The 24023-nt window shown below is 40.4% G+C and overlaps 1 protein-coding gene across 1 annotated transcript in view; it reads left to right on the forward strand.

Annotated features, from left to right (window-relative positions):
• Window positions 1-8: 8 nt before the first annotated feature.
• ddx31 (DEAD (Asp-Glu-Ala-Asp) box polypeptide 31) overlaps window positions 9-24023 on the forward strand; it is an 86049-nt gene continuing 62034 nt past the window's right edge. The window contains exons 1-14 of the mRNA XM_052037075.1: window positions 9-535; window positions 5173-5438; window positions 6599-6677; window positions 7908-7951; window positions 8623-8693; window positions 10608-10672; window positions 14156-14200; window positions 15840-15881; window positions 17167-17231; window positions 17366-17485; window positions 18108-18214; window positions 18922-19154; window positions 19486-19662; window positions 21193-21252. Coding sequence (XP_051893035.1) covers window positions 434-535; window positions 5173-5438; window positions 6599-6677; window positions 7908-7951; window positions 8623-8693; window positions 10608-10672; window positions 14156-14200; window positions 15840-15881; window positions 17167-17231; window positions 17366-17485; window positions 18108-18214; window positions 18922-19154; window positions 19486-19662; window positions 21193-21252 — 1476 coding nt within the window. The 5' untranslated portion in view covers window positions 9-433. The remainder of the gene's footprint in view (window positions 536-5172; window positions 5439-6598; window positions 6678-7907; window positions 7952-8622; window positions 8694-10607; window positions 10673-14155; window positions 14201-15839; window positions 15882-17166; window positions 17232-17365; window positions 17486-18107; window positions 18215-18921; window positions 19155-19485; window positions 19663-21192; window positions 21253-24023) is intronic.

Genomic DNA, 24023 nt, shown 5'->3' on the forward strand with positions numbered 1-24023 from the left:
GCGCGTGGGAACAAACTGGAAGGAAAAATCACAGGATTGTTCACCCGCCTGCTTATATTTTTATTGGGATTGGTTTATTTTGTTTGTGAATTAAAGTTGTGATTAGAAGAGGGCAGGCGGCTGCTGACGGCGGCCCTCCCGCCCGGTCTCCCCCTCGGACCCGGCGGCCCTCCCGCCCGGTCTCCCCCTCGGACCCGGCGGCCCTCCCGCCCGGTCTCTCCCCTCGGACCCGGCGGCCCTCCCGCCCGGTCTCCCCCTCGGACCCGGCGGCCCTCCCGCCCGGTCTCCCCCTCGGACCCGGCGGCCCTCCCGCCCGGTCTCCCCCTCGGACCCGGCGGCCCTCCAGCCCGGTCTCTTCCTCCCCCACCCGGCGGTGTATTTGGGGAGCTGGGGTTCCTGGCGTTTGTCCCGGGTCGGTGAGGCTCCGGTAGACATGGCTGATAGAGGATTAATGATAAATATTACCACCGACACCTCCATCAGAGGGAATCCGAAGAACTATCAGCGCAAGGCTTTCAGAAATCCAGAAAGTGAGGTAAGATAACTATATGAATTGCTACTTACATTTACTAAATTCCTTTATTCACAATTAGTAATGCATATTGCTGAAAATGTGTAACTGTTGTGACCTTCGCTATAGCTAAATAGGAAAAGTGTAAGGTTCCCTTTAAAAATAGAGTACATCATGTGGCATGACCTTGATACGTTGTTGTACTGGGGGCTGGTGTTTTAGTTATTGTCCTCGATAGGGAATGTTATATTTATCGCTCTTCCTTGGAATAGTTCCCTATATTTACAGAAACACCAAGAAACCAGTGATACCCTGACACAAGAGACTGTAGATGCTGGGAATTTGGAATTGGTTTATTATTTTTGTCACTTGTACCGAGGTGTGAGGAATATGGAGAATGGCGTTCTTCAACTAGAGCAGTGATGATGGTCATGGACACGTTGGCTTGGTCAGGGAGTTTGAAAGGTTTGGCTACGTGGAACAAATGAAAATGTTTCTGAGCACAAACAATATTGTTGTGGTCTCAGGAGAGAAATTGGAACACAAAACTGTGGAGGTAGTGTGCCAGTGGTAGGACCGTGGTATGTGAGGCATTGGTGAGTGCACAAACTACTGACAAGATCTCATGTGAGAACATTGTGAAGACGTGCACTCGCTTTAAACATAGCAGGGTCTGGTTCCTGTGCTCCCATGAAACTTACCAGGTTCACGGGAAGATTTATTTAACAATATTTTTGTGTAACATCTTTAAAAAAGTGAATTAAGAGAATAATCAAAGACCCCACCCACACAGGACATTGTCTCTTCTCTCCTCTTCCATCGGGCAGAAGATACAGGAGCCTGAAGGCACGTACCACCAGACTTAAGGACAGCTTCTACCCCACTGTGATAAGACTATTGAACAGTTCCCTTATACGATGAGATGGACTATGACCTCACGATCTACCTTGTTGTGACCTTGCACCTTATTGCACTGCACTTTCTCTGTAGCTGTGACACTTTACTGTTATTGTTTTTACCTGTACTACATCAATGCACTCTGTACTAATTCAATGTAACTGCACTGTGTAATGAATTGACCTGTACGATCGGTTTGTAAGACAAGCTTTTCACTGTACCTCGGTACAAGTGACAATAATAAACCAATACCAATAGAAAAAACAAACTACTGGAGGAACTCAGGAGGTCAGGCAGAATTTGTAGAGGGAAATGGGCAGTCGATGTTTTAGGTTGAGACCCTTCATCTGGACTGAAGGAGTAGAGGGGAGATAGTTAGTATGGAGGGGGAGGAATGGGGCAAGAACTGGCACGTGATAGGTGGATCCAAGTGAGGAGGGGTAATTAACAGATGGAGTCAGGTGGGGAAGGGTGGAAATGGTGACAGAGGCTGGGAGGTGATAGGTAGAGGCAATAAAGGGCTGCAGATCATGGAACCTGATAGGAAGGTGGAGCATGGAACCAAATAAGTGAGGTAGGGTGGGCAGATGGAAACTGTTGGTGGGAGGATGAGGGGAGGGAGGGTGGGAGGATGAGGGGAGGGAGGGTGGGAGGGAGTATGAGGGGAGGGAGGGTGGGAGGGAGGATGAGGGGAGGGAGGGTGGGAGGGAGGATGAGGGGAGGGAGGGTGGGAGGGAGGATGAGGGGAGACCCACACTGGCTATCTCCACTCCTTCAATCCCAATGAAGGGCCTCAACCCAAAATGTCGACTGTCCATTTCCTCTACGGATGCTGCCTGACCTGCTGAGTTCCTCTAGCAGTTTGTTTTTTGATCCGAATTCCAGCATCTGCAGTCGCTTGTGTTTCTGAATTAAGAGCGTGTTGGAGTATTAATTGGAATGATATCCAGCAGTCCACCACCAAAGTCCCGAGTGTGTTAGACTAACATAGCTTTATTATGCCTATTTATAAGGGTCACCACATGTACATGTGATAAATTCAATGTAGCTCCGTTGGTAAGCTACAGTGCCATTGGACATGGTACATGGATATACTCTGGGGAGATTCTTGGAGAAATATTGTGTACAATCCAGTCCAATGGCATGGAGAGGAAGCTGCTAAGGATGGCAGCCTGGTGCACGAGGTGACCACTATTGTCGGGGAAGGACTGGCCATGGATACTGTAGTTTGACAGTCTGGCGAGCCATGGTGTTAGTATGGTATCTGTGCTTTTGGTGCATTAAGAGTGTTTATTCTTTGACTCCCACAAGCATGTTGGGTATATCGCTCATATTTGCAGTCATCTGGGACCCAAGCCAATTTATTGTCAGGTGTGGCCAGTTGCATACCCCTAAGCAAGTGAAAGGGGAAAATTGAAAACCTGTAGATGCTGGAAATCTGGAAAAAAAAATGGAAATACTGGAATCGCTCAGCAGGTCAGGTAGCATCTATGGAAAGAGAAATGACTAACATTTCATACCCGGCAAAAAGACAAAACAAGTTGGTTTTATATAATATCGAACCCTTATGGAGACAGTGGAATGAGCTGTCATTAGGCAAAATTGCCTGAAAAGGGGTCAAAAATTGGATTCTGAAGTTACGATAAGCCATTATGCTTGATATATGGGAATTGAAGGCATTGGCTGGAAACCTTATGCACCAGCTTGGGACTGAAGATCTATGAAGTCCTGCTTGGTGTTATCAGACTATAGTTGGCTGCAGTCCTGATACAAACAAGGAGGTGGCTCGCTCATCTATAGGATGCACATTGATTTTTTTTTCAGTTGGGGTCAGATTATTTCCTCCTGGTTGACAGCCACTTGAGGTGTTTGAAAGTGTTGTTGCTTGGATCCTGCAGCTCTACAGGGCAGACTGTTGAGGTCAGTTTTAGTCACCACCTCTTCTAACAATGGTCCACAGTATGTCATTTTTCATCGCTCCATTGGGATTTGTCATATCTTAATGTTTCCCTGCCATCCAGCATCTAACAGGGAGGATGAACGAGTAGCTCACACAGTGAAGGAAACAATGAAGTTGCAGTTACTGAGCAAGAGACTTAAGTGGCCCATAAATCAAGGGTTTTTATGAGTATACCCTGACTGAGCTTAGTGCAGACCACCTTGAAAGGACAGGTGGAAGAATAGGAAAGCATTTGGAAGTAATGACACAACTCAAGTTTGGGAGAGATCCTATGGGAGTGCTCTGAACACCAGGTCATGATGGATTGTGAAGATGGAACATGGGACATGTTGGAACTGCTGAGATTCAGAAACTGCATGGTGAACCAGTGGAAGAGTTCACCTAGACCAATTAACGTGACACCAAGAAGATGGAGATCAAAAACTTGAGATTTGGGATATGTGTTGACTTGAGTTGAAGGACGATTTCTCTGATCCAGTGGACAGGACATGGGTTGGGAGGAACAGGAGATCCGGCGCCAAGACAATGACTACAGGAGGAGGTGATCTGGCAGAACTGAAGCACTGGTGGTGGACATTTCAGAGTACCTTTTGCAATTGAGAAGATCAGAGCGGGCAGAAAGACCAGAAGGTCTACTGAGTTTATAATTGCTTGAATTTATAACTGTTATATAGATGTAAATAATTAACCTATTTTATGACTTAAATTCAAACAGAAAATTTTGAAGGCATTCAACAGGTCAGGCAGCATATGTGGAAAGAGAAACAAAGTTAATTTGTTTGTTTCAAGGCCCTTTGTCTGAACTATAGTATAACTTCATGGATCTGAATAGTGGACGGATTGTATGTTTTAAAGAAAAGCTGTGTAGTTTTCATAACTGAGTATACCATGCAGTCTGACCTTGATACATTGTTATGTCATACAGTGATGTTATAGTTGAGAGTTAGTGCTTTCAATAAAGGACTGTCTGTTCATAATTTTATCTATTTCTGATCTTCTGTGCTTGCAGCTCACGGGTACTGCAAATGACTTTAAGTGAGTTTGTTGTATGCCATATGTAGTATAATTTTGGCCTCAACATTGTTATGGTACTTATTGCCTCCACAATAAGGCTCCTTGATGCAATTCCTGTTGCATCTAGTTGTATTTTAGCAGATTTTATGACTTTTGTTTCTGCCTCTGCTTTGAAGTCTGTTCCACTTGCTCCCTAAAAAAAGAATGGTGATCCTTACCATATACCAGTTTAAACCTGTATCCCTTGTTCAATTTAATATAACCTGATAAAATTCTTCCACATCCCTCTCTTATCTACGTTTTGCAACTACATATATTTGTGATATTATTGGTAGGAATGACTGTGCGCACACTCTATCATGTGACATTTACTGAGCAAGGGACCTACTGATACCAGCACCACACTATTTAGGATAGATTTGGAACAGAACTAGCAGGGGAAGACTAAACTTCTGTGGTTTGTCTTCCACCACGACCAGTGACTTGAAGGCCCAGTATATCAGTTACTGTACTATTGTTATCAGTCTAGGTGCTATGAGGAATATAAAAGGGCATGTTGTTGGTAGCAGCACCAAATATACCCAAGGATGATATTCCAGCCAGGAATGTTTAACTTCTAGTCACATTGTTGATTAAAGTAGTAAATCAAGAAAAAGAGGTTTATCATATCTGTGAGCTGGCAGTAGTGTAGGAAAGTGTGCTGATTGTATGACAACGCAAAGTCTTTCATTTCCTATTGTGTCATTTCATTTCTAAGATTTGATGTTTTCTCTACTGATTTTATACACAGGCACAGCCTAATAGAGGAAAACGTCGATTACAGCAAAACTCCAGAAGTGGCTCTTCTATAAAACCAGCAAAGCAGTCAACTTCTACAGTGAGCAAAGTACACAGAGATGCTGAGAAGCAACCTCAATATGAGCAAGTGCCCAGCTTGGCTCCAAAGAAAAGAAAAATTGTGGAAGAGCCGGGGGACAAAGGAGAGCAAAAGATGACGGATCCTGTCAAAACCTCCTCTTTGTTTAGAAACAACCCCAAGATCCCAGAGATTCATAAGTAAGAGCTGAGGTTAAAACAGTAAAGTTCTTTACAAAATTTATGTTCTGCACTTCGTCTTCTCCCTCTAAAACATATTCACACATCGATTCTTGACCTTTTTAGTTTGCAAAGTCAGACAGACCAAGGCCTCCCTACCTGATCAGCAAACAAGTTTTTCCTGGAAATAATGTAGCAGTAGCTAGAGGGAAGGGGAATAGGAAAGAACATGGTCGTTGGATTATGACTCCCCAGTGGCTGAAAAGTCTGCAGCCAGACACTGTTGCTTGTACAGTTCGAAAAGTGAAAGACCATTGGACAGGTACTGGACACACATGCAAGGATGAATAAGGAGAGGAGGGATAAACTTGGTGGGTTTTTTTTCTGTTTTTCCTTCCATCTCTGTGATGCCTATTAGTCCAATGAACATTCCCTGGCTGAGATGATGCAGTGGTGAATAAAATAGAAATATGCAATAGTGGGAAGAAGAATCTGAAACAAAAACATAATTCAGTGTTTGTAAGGCAAAATGGAAAGAAGATGCGTGTTTAACAGAGAAACATGAGTTTTACTTACCAAGTGAAAAAAGTTTCAACACATAATTTTTATGAGGTTGGTCAATCTAAAATAAAAACAGAAAATGTTGGAAACATTCAGCAGGTCGAGCAGCATCTATGGAGAAAGAGACCAAGTTAATGATTCAGGTTGAAGAGCCATCATCAGAATAGGAACAGTGAGGAGAAAAAAAGTTAGCTTTAAGTTGCAGAGAGGGTGAGGAAGGGATGGATGGGGCAAAGAGAATATTTGTGATAGGCTGAAGCTAGGGTTACCCAAGTGAGCTGCCAGGTTAAATTCTTGAAGGCAGTGAGAGTGAGGGAATGAACACAAAGGGACATATTAAAGCTGTGACATGCAGGTCAGAACTGTTAATGAAATCAAAATTATAGAGCTGGAAATGTTCAGCGCATCAGGCTGTATCTGTGGAGAGAGAAAAACTGAGTTAATATTACAGATGGAAAACTTGCAGCAGAACTGTCCGATACAAGCAGAAAATTTGGACATAAGTTGGATCATTTAAAACCAATTAATTGGGAATTATTTGCCTCTGAAGACCATTGTGTGGATATCATAGTATTTTATAAGTTTTCTGATTTTCCTCATTGTTCATATTCTATTTTCAGGCAAGCAGTGAAAACATTGAAAGAATCGATTTTTACAACAAACCATTTCAACGAGCTTGTTGAGCTCCACCCACATCTGGTCAGTAAAAGGATTCTCCAGCTTTTTTATTTATCCGTAGGCATCAATGTAGCAATGGACAAAAATTGGACTGTTTGTTATCTGTGCAGTTACTTAAATCAGTTGGTACTGGACCTAAGCAAGAAACTGCAATTCCGATTTAGAGGTTTTAGTTTATAATTTTACAGCAGATGAAGAGCAATCAAACATGGGTGTGATAATTTTGATATCAGTCTCATCCTAGGTCTCAATTTGAATTTTTTTTTAGTTATAATTTTGTTCAGTTTGGGAGTGTTTTTTTCATTCATTAATGTTTGTCAGAATTGGGTATTCTCTTTACTAATGGAAATGCAACAACTTGTGATTGTGAGGCGTAGCTAAATCAAAATATGTCATAGTAATAACTTAATTATTTCTTCAATAAATTTTCTTTCACATACTCTTGAACATTTTTGTTTCATCCCATTTTTTTCCTCCAGGTCACCAGTGTCATGGAAAGCACCTGTGTATCACACACATACATCTAATGATTATTGTGAAAGGCACGTGACATTTCTTAAAACAAAATGAATGAAAATGTATTCTGCATGGTTGGCATTTATTGTCAGTATAAAACCCTATATAAATGAACTTATAGGTAGAATAAACTAATTTTCAGGTAGACTTTTAGAAGAGTTTTTTTTCATTTCATACTAGAAAAATTCAAGCTGTGAAAGTAAACAACTGGCCTGGTAATATAACAGACGTGAACTTTTTTTAAACTGATAGATGTGTATTCCTCCTTCAGAACATCTCATTGACGAGCAGCACTTGGTACCATTTATTTCCAGCAGCTGCTTTATTTGGAGGTTTGCATTCAGTGATAAGATATCTTTATTAGTCACATGTACATGGAAACGCACAGTGAAATACATCTTTTGCGTAGTGTTCTGGGGGCAGCCTGTGTCGCCAACATAGCATGCCCACAACTTCCTAACCTGTACGTCTTTTGGAATATGGGAGGAAACCGGAGCACCCAGAGGAAACCCATGCAGACACAGGGAGAACATACAGACTCCTTACAGACAGTGGCCAGAATTGAACCCGAGTCGCTGGCACTGTAATAGCATTATGCTAACCGCTACGCTACTGTGCCTGCCTTAATTGGTTTGTGTGATGTTTATGGACAGAATATTAGAGGGTCATTTCCAACACTCTGAAAAATTCATCTTCCTCTTTGGTCAAAGACACTTTTTCTACCTTATTATTCAGGTCTCCACACTCAGTAACGTCCTGAAGCTTTCTAACATGACCAGGTAAGCAGCAGATTTCTCCATAACTCCAACTCTTTTTGTTTTTAACCATGTTTGTTTCCTGCAGTAGACATACAAATGTGTTCATTCAATATCACCCATGGGCTCCAGGTGCTTTTGTTTGTTTCTAGAGGCTTTCTTGAAAAGTCCTCGAGCTGGAAAGTTGACTCTGTTCATGTCACAACAGATGCCTCCAGCATTTTCTGTTTTTATTAATGAAATATACAAATGCTTTGTCTTTGTCAAAATCTCATATTACTAATAATGTCAGACAAGATTTTTAATAAACTTGAGTACATATAGACACAGATTTACATTATCAATTAAATTGGTTTCTGTTTTGGCTAGAACATTGTAGCTATAACTTTATCCAACATTAATTGCTCACTGTATGAAGCACTTTGTGATGTTTCATTCACTTCGTTAGATGCTTATTAAATGCAAAAGTTTTCTAAACTAATTAAAAAGAAATTCTGACAGACAGTCAGGATCAAAAGCTGTGCTTTGAACATTTTCTGTTTTTAGTTCAGATATTTAGCTTTTACAGTTTTTTCCTTCTCATCTCTCTGCCTAATCTCAATGACTGTAGATATTAAATTGACAGTGTGTTATTTGTCCTGGGTTTATTTCAATATTAGTTCTCATTCATAATCAACATTTTTCTATTGTTGAAGCATTCAGAAGCAAGCGATTCCAGTACTACTAAATGGGAAAGATGCTCTGATACAGTCGCAAACTGGCTCAGGTACTTAGTACAGTATATGTGGTATGTTTTATTACATGAGCAGTACATAATAAAGAACATAGAACAGCAAATAAAGAACATAGAACGGTACAGCACAGGAACAGGCCCTTTGGCCCATCATGTCTAAACTGACCATGAAGCCAATCTAACTAATCCATCTGCCTCCATTTCCTGCCTGTTCATATGCTTGTCTAAATGCCTCTAAAACAGTGCTATTGTACCTGCTACTACCGCTCCCCTGGCAGCACATTCCAAGCACCTACCACTCTCCGTGTAAGGAAAAAATACTTGCCTCGCAAATTTCCTTTAAACTTTCCCCGTCTCACTTTACACCTGTGCCTCTAGTATTTGACATTTCCATCCTGGGAAAAAGACTCTGACTATCTATCCCATCTATGCCTCTCATAATTTTATATACTTCTATCAGGTCACCCCTCAGTCTCTAACACTTCAGAGGAAACAATCCAAGTTTGCTCAAGCTAATACTCACTAATCCAGACAACATCCTTGTGAACCTCTTCTGCACCCTCTCCAAAACCTTCACATCCTTCCTGCAATGTGATAACAAGAACAGAACACAATAATCCATATGTGGCCAAGCTAAAGTTTTATACGGCTGCAACATGACTTCCCAACAAGCATGCTGTATGCCTTCTTTACCATCCTTGTGTTGTCATTTTGAGGAGCTATGGACTTGCACCCCAAAATCCCTCAGTACGTCAATGGTCCTCCCATTTACGATATACTTACCTCTTGCATTTGACCTCCCAAAGTGCAACACCTCACACTTGTCCAGCTTAAACTCCATCTGCCATTTCTTCACTCAAATTTTCAGCTGATCGACATCCTGCTGTATCCTTTGACAACCTTCCTCATTATCCACAACTCCACCAATTTTTATGTCGGTAAGCTTCAAATCAAAGGCTACGTACTGTAAGCTGAAACGAGGGAAGAAGTCAAGAATGCTAAGGCAAAGGAAAGATTGTGTTCTGTTTGGACTGAGAGTGTTATAGAAATGCTGTAAAAAGAGCTGAACATTATTCCTTCACAGGCTATCTCCATTTGGCATGACAGTGAATTGATTATTATGAAGTAATATTTCTAATGTATCATTTGTGTCAAAACTAACAATTGATTCATATCCTTACTAAGCTCTCCTGTGAAATTACACCTGTTTGATATGCATATCTTTCATTGAATACCGTGACATTTTGTTGGTAATATAAAAATAATGACAGTATTGTAAACAGCAAGCATGCTAAATGTCACCCAGAACATACTTTGAAAATATAGTCCAGAAGCTGCAAGTCAAAAGTGGAGTTTGTGCAATATTACAGGCTACTTGTTAAACCATTGTATATTCTTTCATGATTAACTTCAAAAAGTTTGAGGCTGCATATTTATTTGAATTATGAATGATTAACGTGTGTTGTGCATTAATGAGAACTTAACTACTGTTGTTAGTTGAAGCTTCCAGCATGTGATCAACTGCCATCACTAGGATTTTCTTGCAAACTTCTTTCACCAGTTCAACAGATGGGCAATCATTTTTTTCTTTCTGGGGGCTGTTTTGAGTCGGGAAGCATTGCATAACTATACAAGCTGAGCTCTTGGCGCGGAGAAGTCCTAATAAATCATGAAAGACTAACAAAAAAATTGTCAGTTAATTAATTTCTGTATGATAAGCTCCTTATGTATTTTTTGGTTTTTAAACATTTTGTTTTACAAAGGTTATTGGAGTTGAATCAATTCATCTAACAATAATAATAGGTTTTGCTAAATTAGTATGCAGCAACAGCTGATTATTGGAAAAAAGATTTTTTTTGTGAGATTGTGGAAGGTTGGATTTAGGGGTAGGACTGTATGGTAAAACAAGTCTTGCTTGCCCAGTCTCATTTTGTTGTTTATATCCAGGCAAAACATTAGCATATGGTGTTCCTCTGGTCCAGTCCTTGCAGTCTGTTCAGCCTAAAATACAGGTAAATTATACTTTAACCAATGATCATTAAATATTTGAGTGATCTTTACATTTTGTACAGCACCTACAGTTTTATATCAGAGGTCTGCAAGGCATCTTGTTGGTTACAGGTCACAACTGTAACTACCAACACTCTGGAAGTAAAACACATGAAGGACAGGCAAAATACTGCTGACGTTTCTTTATTATTCTTGGATGGGATGTAGGTGCCACAGGCAATAGGATTATTGTCACCACTATCCTTTCATGCCACGAATTCTGCTAACTATTGCATGGAATAATATATCCTAAGCTTCCTGCAATCTTTCTAATAATTTCCAATTCTCTGCCCAATTTCCGTTCCCCTCCGCCAGTTATTGCCCTCTCTACAAGTCGAAGGGCTTCTTCCTGTTTATCTTGTCTAGATCTCTCATAATTTTACACCCCAATTAAACCTAACCCCAAATCTCCTTTGTTCCAGTGAAACCTTCCCTTGTCTAACCAGCTTGTCCCCAAAACCGTAATTCTCTAGCTCTGATAACATTGTTGTAAATAACATCCCCATGCTTTCTTGTGCTATCACATCCTTCAGGTAGCAAGATGACCAGAACGGTATGCAGTGTTCTAACTTTGACCTGGCTAGTGTCTTATGCAATTCTATCCTCACCATCTTGCTCATGTGATCTCTGCCTTAAGCAATAAAGGCAAGTATCTTGTATGCTTTCTTAACCAGCGCATTTACTATTCCTGCTACCTTTTAGGGGTCTGCGGTCATGCATTCCAAGATCCCTCCATTCCTCTATACTACTAGTTCATTGAGATATACAAGTCCAAATCATTAATACATGCCATGACAAGCAAAAGTCTTTATATGAAATACAGTGCAGTTGCCAGCATTAAAATAAAAAAAACAATCTTTTAATTGCTGTGGTTCATTTTGTGGGTCTGTGTACAGAAGTGAAAGAAATTAACCAGGTCCTGCAGTTATTATAATTGAATTTGAGAAGAGCAAACATGAAATAAATACTAAGCAAGCTTCCATACTGCTATTGAAATTTTCTATACACTGCAGTAATATAGTTGATCTGGCTCCAAATTCCAAGATTATAATTCTCTAACCATAAAGCCCAAACTTTAAACCGGTTTTTATTTCATATGTCATTCCAGTAATTTAGTGAAGCTGCTACACTGGTGTGAGGCAGTAAAAGTGTATGAGAGCTGATGTGACAAGCTGAACTGTTGAAACAGTAAAATGGGTTGAAATTTTAACCAAGCTATACTGCCTCTGCTTTATTTGTTCCTTCCTGCATTTCATGTAGCAATGTGTTACATATCAAATTAAATTTATTTATTATATTTTGAAAAGTAGATCTTTCTTATTGTACTGTTGCTCTAGGCTTTTATGAGTAGGGAGATCATCCACTGCTGCAGAACATTCATCTCATGCAAATTTATTTTAACAAGCTACATATTTTTCCATATATATGTAAACATTTCAAAAAATGCATTTTTTCGTTCTCCATGTAATTAAAATTGACATATTCCCAGGGTCCAGTATCAATTGAATTAGAGCAGATGTCGTGAATATAGTAACGAGACCTGATATAGTAAATGACGATAAAACATAATGATGTGTTAATACTTGTTGGATATTTCTGAACGTTATATTTTACAAAGTATTTAATGAAAATTGCTGAATTGTTGTACATGCCCCTCTAGTTTCCTGATGTCCTTTGTGGAAGGAAACCTATCACCCCTACCTAAATGTGACTGTAGATCCATACATGTGGCTAGCAACCACTCAGTTGTACCATTACCGCTATGTTCAAACAGAGAAAGAATAAAACTGGATAGACCACCTGGCATCAACCTGCTTGCCAAATTCCAACATTGGTAAAGTTGCTCCCAGCCCAGTCAACTTCCTCACAAATATCTGGAGTCTTGTGTCTACATTGGGAGAATTGCCCCACAGAGTAGTCAGGCAACAGTCTGACATTGTCTGCAAAATCTGATTCTGTGACTGTGCCAGATTCCATGTTCACAATCCCTACACTCGCCTTGTTCCACCAGGATGGGTCCACCAAAGGTGTACTAGTGGGACAAAGGTGAGTGTTCTCAACATTGACTTCAGCCCTTGTCCTCAACATTGAATCCAGACCCAATGAAGTCTCATGGTACAAGATAAGAAATGGACAAGGAAATCTTCTCCTGATTATTTCCTTTGTCTTCCCTCAGCTGATGAATCAGTACTCCTCCATGTTAAACCAAATTTGATAAAAGCACTGAAATTAGCAGGGATACAGACTGTACTTTGGGTGGGGGACTTCCACATCAATCACCAAGAGTGGCTTGGTAGCACCATTACAGACTGAACATGCCAAGTCCTGAAGGACATAGCTGACAGACTAGATCTGAAGTGAACCATCATGAAAGATAAACCTACTTAATCATGTCCTTGTGTATCTGCCAGTAGTAGATTGACCCAAGATACCCTTGGCATTCAATGGCATCAATGTCACTGAATCCCCATCATCAATAGGGTTCCCATTGACTGGAAATTCAGCTGAACCAGTCACATAAATATTGTGGCTACAAGAGCGGGTCAGAGATGGGTATCTGGTAGCAACTGACTACCAAGGCCTTTCTGCCATCTAGCAGGCACAAGCCTGTGATGGAATATTTTTCACTGGTCTGCATGAGTGCAGCACCAGCAGCTATTGAGAAGCTTGTCATCTTCCATGGCAAAGCAGCCTGCATGATTGGCAGCCCATCAAGTACCCTAAACATCCATTGCCTCCATCAGAGGAGCTGCAGTGTATACTATGCACAAAATGTGCTGCAGTTTCTCACCCAGGCTCTGCTGGCTACACCTCCCAAACCCGCAACCTCTACCAACAAGAAGAGAAAAGATAGCAGTTGGATGGGAGCACCATCACCAGCAGGTCCCCCTCCATCTTCCTGGCCTAGAATTATATTGCTGATCCTTCCTTGTCACTAGGTCTAAATCCTGGAACTCCTTGCCCTATAGCTCTGTAGAAATCCTTCTCCAGCTGGTAGTACTCACCACCATTTTCTCATGGGCAATTAGGAAGTTCCCAGTGATACTCTGAGCCTGAAAATGAATAAATATTCTTAAAAAATGGAGTGATCTGGTTTACTATTTGTATGTCAGTTCTGATTGCTGTTAAACATCCATCACATTTTATTTTGGGTCATAATATAAATTGGAGGTTGATGGTAAACCTTCCTTGAATACCTTTTTATTTTGAGGATCTGTTTGCTGTTTTATTTTCCCTCCCCAACTGAGGGAATTTCGATAAAATTTCTTCAGGAAGTAACTTTACCCAATCGTGAATTGTGTTCCTCTTGGTAAAATATTTGATACTTGGAGCTCCTATACATGCAATCAATGAATACTTCTGGAAAAGAGAATTATCCAGTCATCACAGTGACCACCAAAAATTACTTTTTTTTTAAAACATTCTCTCTTGTTTCCATCTCATAGCGCACTGATGGACCATATGCAATTGTCATTGTCCCGACCAGAGAGGTAAGTTTTCTTGCAACAGTGGTTTTATTTAACTTTGTGTTTCGGGGTTAGATTTTAACTTTTTGCATTTTTTGTTATCCTCAGTCTGCCTTAAGTCCTGCTAGTTGAGGTGAAGGATGCACCAATGGTATCAAAGTTGGCTGCATCTAGCAGAAGGTCTGAATCCTAACCTCAGCAGCTCCCAAATTGTACCACTGTGCAGTCTCACTTCTTGGATCGATCATAAAGCTGTGACAGCATGGAGGGAGGCTATTCAGCCCAATGAGCCTATGCTGCTTGTATGGAAGAGCAATCCAATTAGTCCAACTCCCTTGGTCTTGCCTTCATAGCCCTGAAAGTTTGTTCTTTTTAATTACTGAATGTTGCAATGGACTTTCCCTCCACTTCTGTACCTAGCAGTGCATTCTGGGCCCTAACCACTTGCTGGGTAATTTTTAAAAAAGGTGTTTTCTCGTGTCACTCTTTTTGGATCTTTTGCCAATCACCTTCATTCTGTCTCCCCTAATTTTGACACCTCAGCTAATGGGAACAGTTTATCTCTCTATCTACCCTTCATGATTTTAAATACTTCAGTCAAGTTCTCTCACAACCTCTTTTCAAAGGACTTCTCCAGTCTGTCCATTATAATTAAAGTCCCTTATCCCTAGAATCATTTTGGTAAATCTGCAACTTTCCGCAAGATTTTACAGAGTGGCACCCAGAACTGGATACAGTACTCCAATTTTGACCCAGCTAGTGTTTTGTACAGAAATATAGGGCTTCCCTACTCTTGTACTCTATGCCTCTGTTTATTAAGCCCAAGGGTACCATATGCTTTTTTTTAAACCACACTCATAACCTGCACTGCTGCTTTCAATTAACTTTGGACAGATATCCCTTGATCTGTGTTCTTGATCCTCTATTAGAATTATGCAGTCTACATTGCCTGTCCTCATTTTTCCTACAAAATGTAACACTTCACTTTACTTAATATTAAAATTTACCTGCCACCTTTTTGCCCATTCCTACCAACTTTTCTGTATGTGCTTGAAGTCAGGTATTAATCTCCTCACAGTTCTCTTTGCCTCCAAGTTTTGTGTCATTTGCAAATTTGGATATGGTGTTGACACAAATCCAAATTACTAATATGTATTACGAAAACCAGTGATCCTGGCACTGACCCCAGGGGAACTTCAATGTACTTACCCCTCCAGTCCAGAAAGCAGCTTTTCTCTACTATTGGTTCTTGTTACTGAGTCAATTTTCTATCCACACTGCTACACCCCCTCTAATTCCATAGCCTGCAATCTTGTGATTCTGTGGCCTCAGTCTACCTGAATGAAATCACCTATTAATGTGAGGTAGTGGGCATTTTAGAGTTGTGAACCTGCATTCATCAAGAAGTGACCTCAGATCTGCATTGGGCCTCCACAACCAGCAGAGAGGGGATTTGATCATGTCCTACCATATCATTCCATGTCGAAGTGCAGTGTGCGAATACAGTAAGAGTAACTGATGCTATAATTGCAAAGCTTGTTGAAAGTTCTTTGTTTGACATTCAGCAAGAGCGTTCAATCTAGTCTTTTAATAAGTTTAAAGTGAAGAGACAATTTGCATATTCTGAGACATTAAACCTCAGCAATTTGTTTACTCTCTTTAGCTGGCCCTGCAAAGCTTTGATACTGTGCAGAAACTGATCAAGGTAAAAGAATCTCACTGGGAATAAGGACTTGTAATTATTTCCATACTAACTTTGTTGGAAATTTTCTTCTAAACTTCATGCATGCCATGATCAAATTGTATGATAATTAACAGAGAATGCTTTAGAAAGTTTTAGAGTTGGAAGGAGCCAGGAAAGAGAAGCATCTATCATTCAGATGTTGTAATTTGTTTTCCTTGTTTATCTCTGTACAGTCCATGTGTGCCCACTTTTAAAATTTTATTAAAGATTGTAAACTGACTACTTTTGAATTCGGCCACAACTGAAATCTGATTGGCTGATGCTACAGGTAAATCATGGTGCTGAAGTGAATAATAGGCAAAGTATATCTATCCTCTGCACCTTTTGTGTTATTTTTCTTGTATAGTCATCAGCCCTATACTTGGTTACACAGGTTTGTCTTTGTAAATGCATTGTTCTCCATAGCTGTTATCATCATGGTAACTATAATTCACAATACCATTCTTTATGGGTGTTTGTATTATACTTACAATGTGAGTTCATTTTCAAATAGAGGAAATTTAGTGCAGGCTCCATTCCGGTTATCTTCTAACATTGGTGTACTATGCAAAACTATTGTATGTCCCCCGATATATTTATCAATTAAACTATTGTCCAATGTGGCACCTAGCCATACAGATTGTCAAAGTTTTGGGCTTAATTTTTATGCATTTGTCTTGGCTTCATTATTTTCCAGTGCTTCAAAATGGAAAGTTTTCATGTGTTAACTTAAGATGAATCCCTCTACAGTCTTTTCCCTTGAGGGAAGAGAACTAAGTTCTTTATCTTCTCCTGATATTTAGCTTATGCTTCTGGTGTTATCCCTTCGCTCTTTTTTGTATTCTCTCCAGCACCTTTAATATTTACATAATATAGTGATCAAAATTATATCGCATTTAAGCAATGTTTGTTGAACTCAGCAGGTCAGGCAGCATCTATGGAGGGAAATGGACAGTTGCAGTTTCAGGTCCATTCCAAACTCAAAACATCGACTGTCCATTTCCTTCCATTGATGCTGCCTGACCTGCTGAGTTCCTCCAACATTTTGTGTGTGTTGCTCCAGATTCCAGCATCTGCAGAATCTCTTGTGTCTCTGTGTAACCAATGTTTGTGCAAACTTATCATTTTTTTCTTTCCTATTGTGATCTTTACCACTATTTACAAAACCAGTGCCAATTAAATGAACCAAAACATATTGTACAGGTTATATTCTTACCTGACAACTCTGTTGAAAAACCATATTGTTTGTTTTTCCCCCACTTAATAGCCATTTATGTGGATTGTACCAGGAGTGCTGATGGGAGGAGAAAAGCGCAAATCTGAGAAAGCCAGGTACATCTAGCTGTGTTGGTATGCAAATAAAATAAAACAAAACAAGCATCAGTTTGTCAAGTAAAGGTGTTGATGGAGAAATTATTATAAATAATTGGATGGGTAATCCAAAGATTTGTGCTTTCTTGTTCCAGGTTACGTAAAGGTATAAATATTCTTGTATCGACTCCAGGGCGATTGGTGGACCATATAAAAAATACAAAGAATATTTGTTTTGCCCGTGTACAATGGCTAGTTATTGATGAAGCTGACAGGTAAATGATCTGGTATGTCTCTTCCCTTAAGTAGAGAAATTTTTTGCACTTGTGGCCGAGGGAAGGTGGAGCTTTTGCGTTAAACTAAAATAGGATTTGAAAGTCTTTGTTATCATCATTGCGTACAATTTCTTTACTGAAATGGGTTTTAAGAGACTTGATCCAGCCCTTTGCTAGTATAACCTGTTACAAGTAATTCTTTAGGGTTATATTTTTAACAGTGTTTGAATCCTTCTATGCAATGCAATATTAACATATAGCAGGCATGATCTGCCTTTTAATGTTTGCCCTGGTGAGGTTGTGCATCTCTTAAGTTTTCTAAAATATACTTTTGTAGGTATGTTTTGCAACCACTAGATGTCTCTATTGTATTTTACTGCGCAATATTTTCAGAAAACCCTTTTTATGGAGGGGTGCTGTGGTAACTAATTATGTCATTTGAAGTAAGTGAGTTGCAAACTAATTTTCACACATCATACTTTCTATCTATCTCGTAGTCTGGTGTTTTAGGAGTGCCATTTGGCTTGATCTAGTATTGTTATTTAACATCCTCGTGAAACCTCAAAAAAATATTTGCATAAGAAAAAGAATAATTGTTATGTGTTGTTCTCTCTGTCAACAGATTGCTGGACCTGGGTTTTGAGAAGGATATCACTGTGATTCTGAATGCTCTAAATGCAGCAAATGTGAAGAGGCAAAACGTTCTTCTCTCTGCCACCCTAACAGATGGTGAGATTTTGGTTCTTGCTATAAAAGTTTTTAGAAAGAATTGTGTGTCATGCTGCTGTTCCATGGCCATTACAGCATCAATGTGCAGCACTAGTACTAGCTCCGGTTCTACTTGAAATTTAAATGCTGCCCGTGCGATATGAATTTTGCTTCCTTCATTGTTGCTGAGTTAAATCCTAGAACTCCCTACCTACCTTGCAGGAGGGACTTTGTCATACTTGTTGCAGCATTTCAAGTAAAAGGCAATTAGCTACAGGCGATAAATGCTGGGCTTGTTAGCAAACCCCATATCCCCAGAATGAATATGGGCAGATGGACTGTACTTTTCTGGTTTGGTATTTCCATACACATTGCCATTATGGGATACATCATCAATGTTGTACAGTAAAATCTATTAAAATGTCATATAGCTTTACAAGCTCTGGCATTTAGCACTACTGAATTGATCTGAGACATTTCTGTTGTGATTTAAGAAGAGCCATGTTAAACTGAATTGAAGTTTAAAAGTAAATCAAATGAAATATTCTGTTTTGTAGGCTTTCTGTAGACTGTTGTCACTGTTAAGATTTTTTTTCCAGTCACTATGCAAAACCCAAATTCTGGAATAACATTTGGAAGAGTTTATGAAATTGTGCACATTATAACACTTTAAAACAAAGGCAAAATGTTAGCAAACACCTTCTAAATGGTCTGTGTTTCTATCCTAGGAGTGAATCGATTAGCTGGAATCAGTTTAAAAGAGCCAGTTAATATTAACGTCACTGAAACTGACCAGTCCAAGCCTGCATTTGCAATAAAGAAACTGAGCACCGAGCAAGGGAATATCAACAAAGATTCCAATAGATATTCAATTCCCGAAAAGCTTCAACAGTTTATGGTGCTGGTTCCCAGCAAACTGCGACTGGTCACGCTTTCAGCATTCATTCTCCAAGAATTCAAAGTAAGATTTGTTTCAAAATGTGCTGGTGTTCTGATTATGTTATTAGAATGGTAATGCAGAGGTTTGGGCTCATAATCCAGAGTACATATTCCATCATGATCGTTTGAGAATCTGAAGTAATTAGAAAGACATTAAAATTCCATTCAGATTTCCAATTTTGTCCAGCTTAATGCCAACTGTGTTAAAATTTGATTCCAAAGCCATTTTCTTTTAAGAACAAAAGGTTATTCTTGACATTCCTCATGCAAAACTTTTGCCTGTCACAACTAATGGAAACTGCTCTTGCTCCCCACCGTGTTTGATTTCTAACAATTCATTTTGTTCTTTTTAGATTGAAGAGAAACAGAAAATGATCATATTTTTCTCCAGTTGCGAGTCTGTGGAATTTCACTACAACCTTTTCACAAACGCCCTTACTTCATATTCTGACAGCAAGGAGCAAAAACAATTACCTTTCTCAGCTTGTAAGATGCTGTTTCTGCGATTGCATGGGAACATGGAACAGGAGGTGAGTGTGCTGCTATTTATGTGTTGAGGCTTGAAGGAACTGACACCTGACATTAGGAAATGATTTAACTTTTGCCTCCTTTGATTCCCCACTATCCAACACCATTCAATAACCCTGGCAGTTTCCACAACCTCTGCCTGTGCTACTCTTGAAACAGCTGCTCAGAGCCATGCAGAAGTACCATGGTTGCTTCTAATATTTATCACCCAGACTGCATGGGTGAGATCAGAAACTCTCTGTGTGGGGAACTGCAGGGAAGAAGCATCATGGTAAAGCGTGTGATGTGCATCAGCAGGCCGCCAGACAGCCATTGGATCTCACTTAAATGGTTGCAGAAAATCCCCAGTTATTGAGATTTGCTGCTTGTTGGCTAGACCGTTAGAGGGAAAACCTCAGAGTATTGCAGAGCTCTATCTCTGGCAGGTGAAGGAAATCATTGTGAGAGGAAGGGATGTGGAATTATCCAGTCCCACAAAATAAGAAGCTTTCCATTTAAATTGCCAAAGTTGCTTTCATCCGTGTAAAAAGCTGCAGTATGGCTTTAAATCTGTTTAAATTGTGTGACATTTGAGACACTTTTCTACTTTCACCGTGCTCTGAGTATGAAAACTTTTGGTAGCATATATAACATTATCATTTGGGAAATCTGAAATAGTTGATCATGAATGTGGGTGAGCATGGACATTTACTTGTTTTATTTTAAAAGTGGAAATGTAATCAGCATTTAAAATCAGGAAAACACTCCAGACCTCCGTTGCTTGAACTACACTACTCCAGCTCTGTGATTGACGGAGTTGATGTGGTAGGGAGAACAGAGGAAAATTATTTCTTTTCTTCAGGTAACAGAGATCTGGCCTGACAGATTTGATGCCCATTGCAGCTATTGTAGTTCATGAGTCAGAGCAGGCCGGGTATGTAGGCCGCACACACCCTGACCAGCTGTTATCTAGCAAAGATTAAGTGGATGTGTGTCAGGGGAGGAATTTTAATGTTTATTACCCTGAGTATAATTAGTGCATTATGTCTTCAAATTAGAGCTTCAATGGAGCTAAATAGCATACCCCATATGGTACTGCTGAGCGGATGTACTGCTGCATTTCAGATACAGTGAGATTCCTCATGCTGTCATTTTCTACTGTCACTTGCTGCTTACTGATACTTATTTCTCAGTTGCCCAATTTCTTCGGTGTATCCCCATTACCAGAAGAATGTAGTTGTCATTTCATTTCACTGGCTACTTTGTTCCACATATTTTCATGCATAGTAAAAATGTATGATTTTCTTTAATCCCACTAGTCAGATGGGGATGGGAATGAGAGCCATGTTCCCATAATCTGTTGGGCGATTTGGTACGTGATAGTGATTTTAATTTAGAAAGTTGGTTCATTTGTATAAATTAATGAGAAGATCGCGATGAATCAAAGTCTCTGTCCCTGTTAAAGCTGAACTATGGTGATCAGCTTAGGAATGCACTATATGCCATATTGCACACTGGTTGTGGTAATACTATCTGTTTCTGTCACCTTGCAGGCAAGGAAGCAAACTTTTCTGGAGTTTACACAATCAAATATGGGTGTCCTTCTTTGCACTGTGAGTACACATTTGAAAGGGGAATCTAGGACCCAATCAGGGCAGGAATCTTCATGGAAAAGAGTATCGGGAAAGTGGAACTCCACAAACAAATCAGTAGATAATAGTGCATTTAATACTTTAAGATTCGAGATCATCTGTGCTTGCATGGATTAAATAGAATCAAGATGAGTAAATGGTGCTTAGGATCAACCATGACCTTACTGGATGCCAAAACAGGTTTGAATGCAGAGTAACCTACTCCTTTCCTGAAAGCAATGAAGAAACTCTTAACTAACGAGGAAGGTGAAAATTATTCTTCTAGCGACCCAAAACATCTTCCTTCACCCTTAAGTAGATCTGTATGGTATTCTCAAACATTTGTTCAATGTTTTTTTTCCTTCAGTTTTTTTTTTACTCTCAAAGTATTGGAAGTTGATTGCAGCTTTCAAAGTAATACAAGTCCTTTTAGTAAATAATTAGAAAGAAAACATCGAACACATTGGCTTATGTAGAGGATATGGATGCATGGAACAAAATTGCCCACAGCTACCATCAAATTTGGCAAAGCTCTCAAAAGGCTTTAAAAAAAAAACATGTTCTGTGAAGGAAATGGGAAAGGTCATACTAATCGGACAGTACAGGGGAGTGGTATTTTGTCACAAAATGTAGTTCATTAAGTGTGAAATGTTTTGAGACACGATTCCTCCTATATCTTTCAGATATGCAAGCTTTATGTAGAATTAATAACAGACGAACTATTCAGCCTGCAAAAATTGGTCTGTGCCATAGTTTATGCATAATGTATTGGTTTATTATTGTCACTTGTACCGAGGTACAGTGAAAAGCTTGTCTTACAAACCGATTGTGCAGGTCAATTCATTACACAGTGCAGTTACATTGAGTTAGTACAGAGTGCATTGAGGTAGTACAGGTGAAAACAACAACGGTACAGAGTAAAGTGTCACAGCTACAGAGAAAGTGCAGTGCAATAAGGTGCGAGGTCACAACAAGGTAGATCGTGAGGTCAGAGTCCATCTCATTGTATAAGGGAACCGTTCAATAGTCTTATCACAGTGGGGTAGAAGCTGTCCTTAAGTCTGGTGGTACGTGCCTTCAGGCTCCTGTATCTTCTGCCCGATGGAAGAGGAGAGAAGAGAGAATATCCCAGGTGGGTGGGGTCTTTGATTATGCTGGCTGTTTCACCAAGACAACGAGGGGTAAAGACAGTCCAATGAGGGGAGGCTGGTGTCCGTAATGCGCTGGGCTGCGTCCACAACTCTCTGCAGTTTCTTGCAGTCCTGGGCAGAGCAGTTGCCGTACTAAGCTGTGATACATCCAGATGGGATGCTTTCTATGGTGCATCTGTAAAAGCTGGCGAGAGTCAAAGGGGACAAACCAAATTTCTTTTGCCTCCTGAGGAAGTAGAGGCACTGGTAAGCTTTCTTGGCTGTGGCTTCTACTTGATTTGACCAGGACAGGCTGTTGGTGATGTTCACTCCCAGGAACTTGAAGCTCTCAACCCTCTCGACCTCAGCACCATTGATGTAGACAGGTGTATGTACACCACCCCCTTTCCTGAAGTCAATGACCGGCTCTTTTGTTTTGTTGACATTGAGGGAAAGGTTGTTGTCATGACAGCATGCCACTAAGCTCTCTTATCTCCTTCCTGCACTCCGACTCATTGCTGTTTGAGATACGGCCTACAATGGTGGTATCGTCTGCAAACTTGTAGATGGAGTTAGAGCAGAATCTGGCCACACAGTCATGAGTGTATAGGGAGCAGAGTAGAGGGCTGAGGACGCAGCCTTGTGGGGCACCAGTGTTGAGAATAATTGTGCCAGAGGTATTGCTGCCTATCCTCACTGCGGTCTGTTTGTTAGAAAGTCAAGGATCCAGTTACAGAGGGAGGTGTTGAGTCCTAGGTCTCAGAGTTTGGTGACAAGCTTACTGGGAATTATTGTATTGAAGGCAGAGCCGTAGTCGATAAACAATAGTCTAACGTGGGTGTCTTTACTGTCCAGATGCTCTAGAGTTGAGTGTAGGGCCAGGGAGATGGCATCCGCTGTAGACCTGTTTCAGCAATAGGCGCAATGGGTCCAGGTTGTCTGGTAGGCTAGAGTTGATGCGTGCCATGACCAGCCTCTCGAAGCACTTCATGGTGGTGGATGTCAGAGCCACTGGTCGGTAGTCATTGAGGCATGTTACCTTGCTTTTCTTTGGTACCGGGATGATGGTGGTCTTAAAGCAGGTGGGAATGTGATAGGTCTCCTCCCACCCTATTTCATCTATTGCTGTCAGCATATTCTTCCCTTCCTTTCTCCCTTGGTTACTTTTTTTGATTCATTTTAAGTACATCCATGCAATTTCCCTCAAGTTGTACAGTTGACAACAAGTTCCATATTCTCATCTTCATATTCTTCTTCTGGTTGCTTACAACATAAAGGGAGACCACTTAGCCTATAAGTCTCTGCCAGCTCTCAAAATATTCCCACCAATCCTATTCCTCTACTTATCCATTTTGACCTGTCCTCTCTCACAAGCCCATCAACTTCTCTCTGACTCTCCTGTCACCTACACAAGGAGCAACTTACAGCTGCCAGTAACTTAACCAGCATGTCTTTGGGATGTGGGAGAAAACTGGATCACGTGGGGGAAAACCATGCATTCACAGGGGAAAATGGGCAAACTCCACATTAATAGCACTGGAGGTCAGAATCGAGCCCAGGTCACTGGAACTCTGCTGCTGCACGATTAGCTGCTGCACCATTTTGCCACCCACACTCTGCATA

The sequence above is a fragment of the Pristis pectinata genome, chromosome 23 (assembly GCF_009764475.1).
Source record: "Pristis pectinata isolate sPriPec2 chromosome 23, sPriPec2.1.pri, whole genome shotgun sequence".
In the NCBI taxonomy this organism is placed as follows: domain Eukaryota; kingdom Metazoa; phylum Chordata; class Chondrichthyes; order Rhinopristiformes; family Pristidae; genus Pristis; species Pristis pectinata.